Below are 8,218 nucleotides of genomic sequence, written 5' to 3'. Positions count from 1 at the left end.
GGCAGTCATTTTATAAGCATATATTTTGTTTAGCCTTTTTTTTTTGCCATTTTATTTCATCCACTTTAATTAATTTAGTCAAGGTTTCGATCCCAAAAACCACTGAGAATTCGTAACTTCTTTATCCAGCTCACAGATGATGAACATGACATCTCGTTCTCGGACCGTGAGTTTGATCTGGACGAGCCTGCTGACGTGTCCAGCTTTCCGTGGAGTGAGCGTCTGGGCGATGGTTTTCTGTCCCCTCTGCCCTCCTCCAGTCGCTCTGCGTCGCTGGCCGTTCCTCTACGGGCCGAGCGCTCGGGCCGAGACACTCCAGCCAGCGTGGACTCCATCCCTCTGGAGTGGGACCACGATTACGACCTGAGCCGGGGTCTGGAGAGCACCAGCAGAGCCTTGTCCTCTGAACCAGGAGATCAGGGAGAGGATGGATACCTGCAGGGCTCAGCGTCCGCCCTCTCAGGTCAGTAAAGGATCTTTAGTCCTATAAACAAATGAGAGAGAAAAAGGGGGTATAAATGAAACCAATGAAGGCCTGAAACTGGTGGTTTAGTGTGGTTCCACATTCAAACATGTTTGTATTGTATGCGTGTATATGTTTCTTTCAGATGTAGTGATTCCAGAGAGTCCTGAGGCATATCTCAAACTTACTGAGCAAACTCTGAGGTCCAGCGCTGGTAGGCATCAGCAGTCTGAAATCTGAGACTCACTCACTAGTCTGTTGCCTGAGATAGTGATCTTTAGTTTCTACTCACAAACCGAATCAAAGCACAGAGCCGCGTGCTGCGACCATCGGCTGTATTTCCTAACCCTTCTCTTTTGATTTGTGTTGCTTCACACAGTGTTAACTATAATAATCAGTTCTCCAGTGTTTGCATGTAGTGTCACAGGTTGATGGCCACTGAGTTCCCTCTTGTGTTTGTTCTTGGTTTCTAATGCTTTTGGATTTGCCAAATCAACAGCATTACTCACAGTATTTTGCAATCAGAGAAAATTGTGAATTACAAAAAAATGTGAATAAATTATTACATTACAAAAAATCTAATCCTTTTAAATCAAGTGGTTCAACAATGAAATATTAGTGGTCAACAATTTTTTTTAACTGTGCCAATATCTAGAGGTAACAAGGGTCTAAAGGGAGAATTTCACATATCAAGATCAAATTATACATATTATACCAACATATTTTACATGACGAAAATGAAGCCTATTTTTGGACCAATTTAAATGTTTTGCATTTTTTAATTATAAAGCATTTCTTCCCCAAAATTCTCATTACTGTTAAACATATGAATATTTTTTATAATTAGATTCACGTTGCTGTAGTACAGTTTTTTTTTTTTTGCTGTATTAGCGTAAAAGATAGTAATATAAGGATTTTTTTAATCTGTTATTTTATTATTATTTATACTATTAGTATTATAGTATTTATTAATATTCTGAACTAGCTTTTTTATTTTCAGTTTTCATTCTAATCATTGAAGCTGTAGTCATTTTATGTGTTTTTGTCATTTTATTATTTTTTATTTTTGTAATTTTAATACTTTCAACATTTCAGTTAGTTGTCAATGCAACATGTTTTAGATTTTTTAAAGTTTTTTAAGTTTAAGCTTTTCATCTAATATTACTATTTTATTGTATTTCAATATTTTGGTTAACCAAAAAAATATTTTTGATAGTTTTAGTTTTAGATAGCAATACCAACACTGGTTTAAATGAGCATTTTGTGTATTTTTAAAAACACAATTTAAATAATGTTTTTTGCATCACAGTAATGAAAATGGAAATATTCTGTTACACTAATGATGATTCTGTGGGAAAATGTGTTTAACTGGCATTAAAGTATGTAAAAAAAAATCAGATTTCAGAACTAACACAAGTGACAATCTTAAAATGCCAAATATCAGCCATTATACTATGCCAAATCGTCTTGTAAGTTAGAAAATAATTCCTAATTGAATTGCCTGGGTAAATAAAAGTGAACAAACATTTTTACAATTGCAACTCTGATTATAAACTGCTTTGACTAATGATACATTTGATTAGAAGCACCTAGTGTGTTTGACTAATGAGAAAGGCATCTCTTGATCATGCACTGCATCAGGCCTGAGAAAGAGAACACGGTTCCACTGTGCTGTTCCAAACGCAGTTCAGAGCAACTTCCTGTTGTTCCTCCATTAATTACTGTTCTGATGTTCCTCCACAGGTGATGCTGGATCACTGGAGACTCACATCAGACAGCTGGATAAAGCTCTCAACACCAGCTGCTTTCATCTGCAGCAGACAGAGAACATCATACGCAGCCGGACTCCCACCGGCCCTGAGCTGGATACCACCTACATGGGTTATGTGAGTGAAAGTCCTACAGGACTATATTAGGGAATTGTCGCTGTAGTGAAAATGTGGTTTGAATAAGAAAGCATTTGCTAAATGAATTTAAACACTTGTTTGCTATATTTAATTCTCTCAGATGCGTCTTCTTGAAGAATGTCGTGGCAGTATAGATGCAGTAAAGCGAGTGGGATTTGAGCTGAAAGAAGAGGACGACAAGGTATCAGGTTTCGTCAACCCCAACAGCTCAGAGTCCCAAACTTCAGGTATAAAACCATATCATATACTTATTATCAAGTTATATTTTGTATAAGAAAAACACTTTTCTTTAGATTAGCATGCATTGAATAATAATAGGAATATTTATTAAGAAAATAACAAATGATGGATTTTGATTTCCTTTTGTCTGATGCATCATTTGATGTTATAATGTTTGTTATTTTTATTAACTGAAGTTACTATACGGGGTAACCTCATGAAGAGCTTGTCATCTGTGTTGTGCAGGTGTGATCGAGCGCTGGGAGCTGCTGCAGGCTCAGGCTCTCAGTAAAGAGATGCGCATGAAGCAGAACATGCAGCAGTGGCAGCAGTTCAACTCTGACCTGAACAGCATCTGCAGCTGGCTGGACCAGGCAGAAGAAGAGCTGGAGCAGCAGCGGGGACTGGACCTCAGCACGGACATACAGACCATCGAGCTACGCATCAAGAAGCTCAAGGTCAGACACGCCAGCGCTGTTATTGATAACTACAACTATTATTTTAAAACGGTAACGGTAATTGCTGAAATAAAGCTGAAATAAAATAAAATATAAAATGAAAAATGAAGTTGAAGTGCTAAAATTACTCAAAATAAAACTGAATTTTTTTTATAGAAATTAAATTGTAATTATATATATTATATAATAATAATAAAAAATTAAATAACTAAAACTTAAATAAAATCTTCTGTTTTCTTGTTTGTTGGTTATCCAACATAAACTTAAGAAACTTAAATTAAACTAACTAAAACTATTAAAAATAATTTTCAATCATTTACATGAAAATATTACATGAAAAACCTAAAATTAAAAGACTTTTACCTTGGCATCTAACTAAAATTAATAAGTTGAAGTTGAAGTACTAAACTTACTAAAACTAAATAGAAATAAATATGAATCAGCCGATAGCGACACAGCTGACAAGGCAAAATCCATTAAGTGATTAAAAAAAAGGTAAAATGGTGTCTACAGCAGTGAATAAAAGTGGGGGTGTTTCGAACAATAGCGCGAACATATTACACAACACCACACAAGATATTTGTACTTTTTAAATTTGTTTATATTTATTTATAAAATAAATAAATACAGATTTTTTTTTTTACAGTTTTTCTATACAGATGGTTTTACAGTTTTTCCATACAGATGGTCCTTTATAGTGGATACTCAAAAACAAGCCATATTTTTTTTCCCACACAAAACGGGTCTAAATGCCAAAAAAAAAAAATATAATAATTTGCATTGTTTATCTCTCAACAGTTCAAGAGGATGTTGAACAGAGAATTGACTCACCTCTCAGAGATGAGCCGATCTGGTAACCAGGTGTCTGAGTTCATCTCAAGTACATTCTTAGGTGAGTGTCCCTCAAAAACTATAATAAAAATTAAATATGGATGTTTACAGTGTAGAATAACACCATAATGTCATGTGGCAACATGCGTTGCATTTTTAAATGAACAAAGGAGTCAAGAGGAAAAGCATTTTGACTGGAGGAGAGCAGCTATGTGAGATTTTTGGGGTAACTCAGAGAACTAGGACAACTGAAGTGCTGATTATGAGCAAAAAGCAGGTCAACAGCAGCTCTGTAGCCTGACGGTTGTGTAGCTAAATAATCAGCCACAAGCGAGACCATTAAATGACCATAGCCCACCATTCTTTTACAAAACTGCAAATCAGTGGCTGTAATGGCACATGATGTGTTTTTACCCATGAGCGCCTGATTTCTCGAACCTTCTTTGAGCATTTTCTGTTTCTGTAGACAAGCAACACGAGGTGGAAATGCCATCGCCCCAGTCCCAGAAAGACAAGGAGAAGAAGAAAAGGCCGATGTCCCAGATTAGTGGTGTAAAAAAGCTAACGCACAGTTCCAGCCTTACCAACTCTAGCATCCCTCGGTTTGGGGTTAAAACTGAAACAGAAGATGAGCTAGCCAAGGTAATCTTAATATATATATATATATATATAAACTAATAATAATTGCACAGACACATAAGATTACTAAAATGAAAATTGAAAATATAAAAATAGAAGCTAATTAAAAATGTTAATTAATAAATACTGTAAACGTATGTAAATAGTACTAACAGTAATGCCATGTTATTCTTTGAACCACTGTTATTTGTAAGGGTTAGCGTTTTTTTACAAAACTAAACAAAACTGTCTAAAACTATTAAAAATCATTTTCAGTCATTTTAATAAAGATGAAACTTGAAAATATAATAAAAAAATTATATATAAAATGTATATAATAATTTTTTTTTAATAAATACTGTCATAGTATATAAATAATACTAAAATAACACTAATGCCATGATATTCTTTGAAGCACTGTTATCGTTTGTAAGGGTTAGCGTTTCTTTGTTTTAGTGTTAATTGGTGTTCCAGCTCTTTTATTATTGTATTTTGGCATTGACGCTTTTCTCTGTTGACCTGTGACTCCACGCAGGAGCTGCAGAAGGCTCTGGATAAGCGTAAGGCCATCGTGCTGTCCATTAACCTCTGCAGCGCTGAGTTTGTGCAGTCAGACAGCGAGGAGGCACGAGACCTGCAGCGACGGCTGAAGGAGATGAATAACCGCTGGGAGCGTCTCAGCAGCTCTCTGGACGAGTGGAGGAGCGCGCTCCAGCACGCGCTCATGCAGTGCCAGGCAAGAAACACCTTACCAACAACTGATGCTAAAGCTGCTATCAGAAGATACACATTCATAAATTCTGCTTTCATGAATGTTTAAGGGTTAAAATCTCAGATCTTTTCCTTATCTTCAGGACTTCCATGAGATGAGTCACGGTCTCCTTCTGTGGCTGGAGAACATCGATCGCAGGAGGAATGAGATCGTCCCGATTGACCACACTCAGGACAGCGATACCCTACAGGAGCATCACAAAACGCTTCTGGTAACTGATTTCTCTTTTCTGTTTGTACAGCATTAGGGTTACAACTTGCATGGCTAATGTTGATTAAATATTGATTGTTCCGCAGCAAATCCGCCGGGAGCTGTTGGACACACAGTTGAAGGTGGCGTCCCTGCAGGACATGTCTCTTCAGCTGCTGGTCCACTCGGAGGGCAGTGACTGTCTGGAAGCCAAAGAGAAGGTGCATGTGATCGGGAACCGTCTCAAGCTGTTGCTGAAGGAGGTGACGAGAGACATCAGAGAGCTGCAGAAGACCCTGGACATCAGCAGCAGTCAGCAGGTGAGTTGCTGATCACCAACAGTGTCACAAAAACACTGATGCCCAGAGTTTACTAAAATAGTATTAGTGCCTGGAAATTAATGAATTCAATTAAACATTTCTAAATCAGTGGGAGGATAGGCCACAGGATGACTTAAAAAAAAATGTAATTTATCATTATTGATATAAATAATATTGTTATTATTATTATTAATATATTAAAACAAACTGAATTTTTCAAAAATGGGATCAAAAAATATTAACATTCTTATTTCCCCTAAATTTATTTGGCTTTTATTGTAGAAAATACCATTCTTTAAACTTGAAATGAATTATGATTATATATTATAGTTCTTTTGATATTATATTATATATTACATTATTCAAATATTGTGATAGAAGCCTTTAAGTCAAAAAGGTTAAAAAACACATTTCTAAATGAATATTTGATGTGCAGCAGTGTTATTTTAGAATAATTGCGACACTCTTTTTTCGTTTTGTTTTTATTAATATTTTGAAATAGTTTTTATTTTATATTTTCTGTTTACATTTTATTTTAGTTGAAGTTTTATTAATGTTGTTGTCAGTGTTGGGGAAAGTTACTTTTAAAAGTAATGCATTACAATATTGCATTACTCCCTAAAAAAGTAACTAATTACGTTACTTAGTTACTTTTTGTGGAAAGTAATGCGTTACATTACTTTTGCGTTACTTTCACATTACTTTTTAAATATGAGCAAGGCTTGATTGTTTTTAATATAAGAAGTTCTATTTATAGCAAATGTAAAAGCCCTTTCACACCAAAAAGTGTAATGAATAAACCTCAGTAAATTCACGTCTGTACATTATAGAGCGCAGGAGAAGGTTCAACACTCTTCAGCAATAAAAAAACAATGAAGCACAATTGTTAGTTTATCTAAAGTATTTTTTGCTTTAGTATGGTTGAACTGGATCATCAAAGGTCAGCAGCAAAGACATTGGTTAATACACTGAACAAAATTATAAACGCAACACTTTTGTTTTTGCCCCCATTTTTCAAAAAGTCTGTTTTTTGTGAGTGGGATGAATTAATGCACATTCACATTTAGTCTAGAACTACAGTAACATCATGTTCACACAGCGCACACAACTCCTCTGCACTTCCGATTTCTCCCAATATGGGGACAGGAGACTTGTCAGTCAATAAATGGGAAAACAAAGTAACTGGCGTTACTTTTTTGAAAAATATAGATAGATATTTTCATGTAAATTAAAAAAGTAATGCATTACTTTACTAGTTACTTGAAAAAAAGTAATCTGATTACGTAACTCGCGTTACTTGTAATGCGTTACCCCCAACACTGGTTGTTGTTTGTTTTTGCCCTTTATGTCTATATAGTTAGTATTTTTATTTAGTTTTAAAGTTCAAGTTTATTTTATTTCAAGTAACGAAAATGTTTTTTTTATGGTTTTAGTTTAAGTTTTAGTTATCTATAATAACCCTGATGTGCAGTCCTAAACTTAATCCCGGTTTTATGTCTTATTTTATGTTTTGTCACACTCTCTTTCTCCAACCCTCCTCATCACACACAATCTCTGTAGGACTTGTCATCTTGGTCGTCTGCTGATGAGTTGGACACTTCCGGTTCCCTGAGCCCCGTGTCTGGACGCAGCACTCCCAGTCGCCAGCGATCGGTAACACATCACCCTCACGTTCTGTTGGGCCCTTCAGAGACCAGTGTTTGCTTGTCACGTTGAGCCGATAGTTTGACACTTGAATGTCCCTGGAACTTGGCCTCCAAAAACACACTTGACACCTTATTAGTATACTTGCTCAGAGTTCCTCCAAAAGTCAGGACCTTCCCAGCATGCTCTCCTCTAATGCAAGAGCCAGATCAGAACTGGAGATGTGATTCGTCCCTGTTGTGTTTCTACATCCTATTGATTGATCTTTTACACAACTAGTCACACCCGTATCACACCCCTAAATTCTGGCTTGGTTTGTTCCTCCACTCCTTTTCCCATATTCATGTTTATTCTAGATTCCCACACTGTAGTCATCAAGGAATACTGGTTCTATGAAAAAAAAAAAAAAACATGTCCAGGTCATATTTAACCTCAAAATTAAAAGAATAAAAGAATAAAATGTGAAATTATATTTAGTATGAAGAAAATTAAGCCTTTTTTTATAATGATTATAAACGTTATAATGACATTAAAGCACAGTTTCCTCTCAAATTATTACCATAATGCATCCAGATGTTTTATTTTATTTCAAAGTTGTAATATTTTTTTTTCATCCAGATATTTTGTTTTTATATATTTTTAAGAATTCTCATCAGATTCTCATTACAATAACACAATGATGCATTAATCAACAATCACTGTGATGTATGTATATTTTTTAATTATTATAATTCAAAAATTATCATTTTAAAGCTTGTCATTCTACTTAATTTTTGTTTGTAATATTTAATAATATA

At 35.2% G+C, this 8,218-nt stretch overlaps 1 protein-coding gene across 1 annotated transcript in view; it reads left to right on the top strand.

The window, feature by feature from the left end:
- The window catches only part of syne1b (spectrin repeat containing, nuclear envelope 1b), a 110,774-nt gene that overhangs the window by 99,050 nt on the left and 3,506 nt on the right, over positions 1-8,218 (top strand). Inside the window, exons 137-145 of the mRNA XM_016491883.1 lie at positions 130-463; positions 609-677; positions 2,207-2,349; positions 2,471-2,597; positions 2,836-3,047; positions 5,032-5,232; positions 5,351-5,479; positions 5,565-5,777; positions 7,338-7,430. Of these exons, the coding sequence (XP_016347369.1) occupies positions 130-463; positions 609-677; positions 2,207-2,349; positions 2,471-2,597; positions 2,836-3,047; positions 5,032-5,232; positions 5,351-5,479; positions 5,565-5,777; positions 7,338-7,430 (1,521 nt within the window). The remainder of the gene's footprint in view (positions 1-129; positions 464-608; positions 678-2,206; positions 2,350-2,470; positions 2,598-2,835; positions 3,048-5,031; positions 5,233-5,350; positions 5,480-5,564; positions 5,778-7,337; positions 7,431-8,218) is intronic.

This window comes from Sinocyclocheilus anshuiensis, unplaced genomic scaffold (assembly GCF_001515605.1).
Source record: "Sinocyclocheilus anshuiensis isolate Anshui unplaced genomic scaffold, SAMN03320099.WGS_v1.1 scaffold261, whole genome shotgun sequence".
Classification (NCBI taxonomy): domain Eukaryota; kingdom Metazoa; phylum Chordata; class Actinopteri; order Cypriniformes; family Cyprinidae; genus Sinocyclocheilus; species Sinocyclocheilus anshuiensis.
The sequence above is the reverse complement of the archived record's forward strand: the minus strand, read 5'-3'. Positions and strand labels throughout refer to the sequence as shown.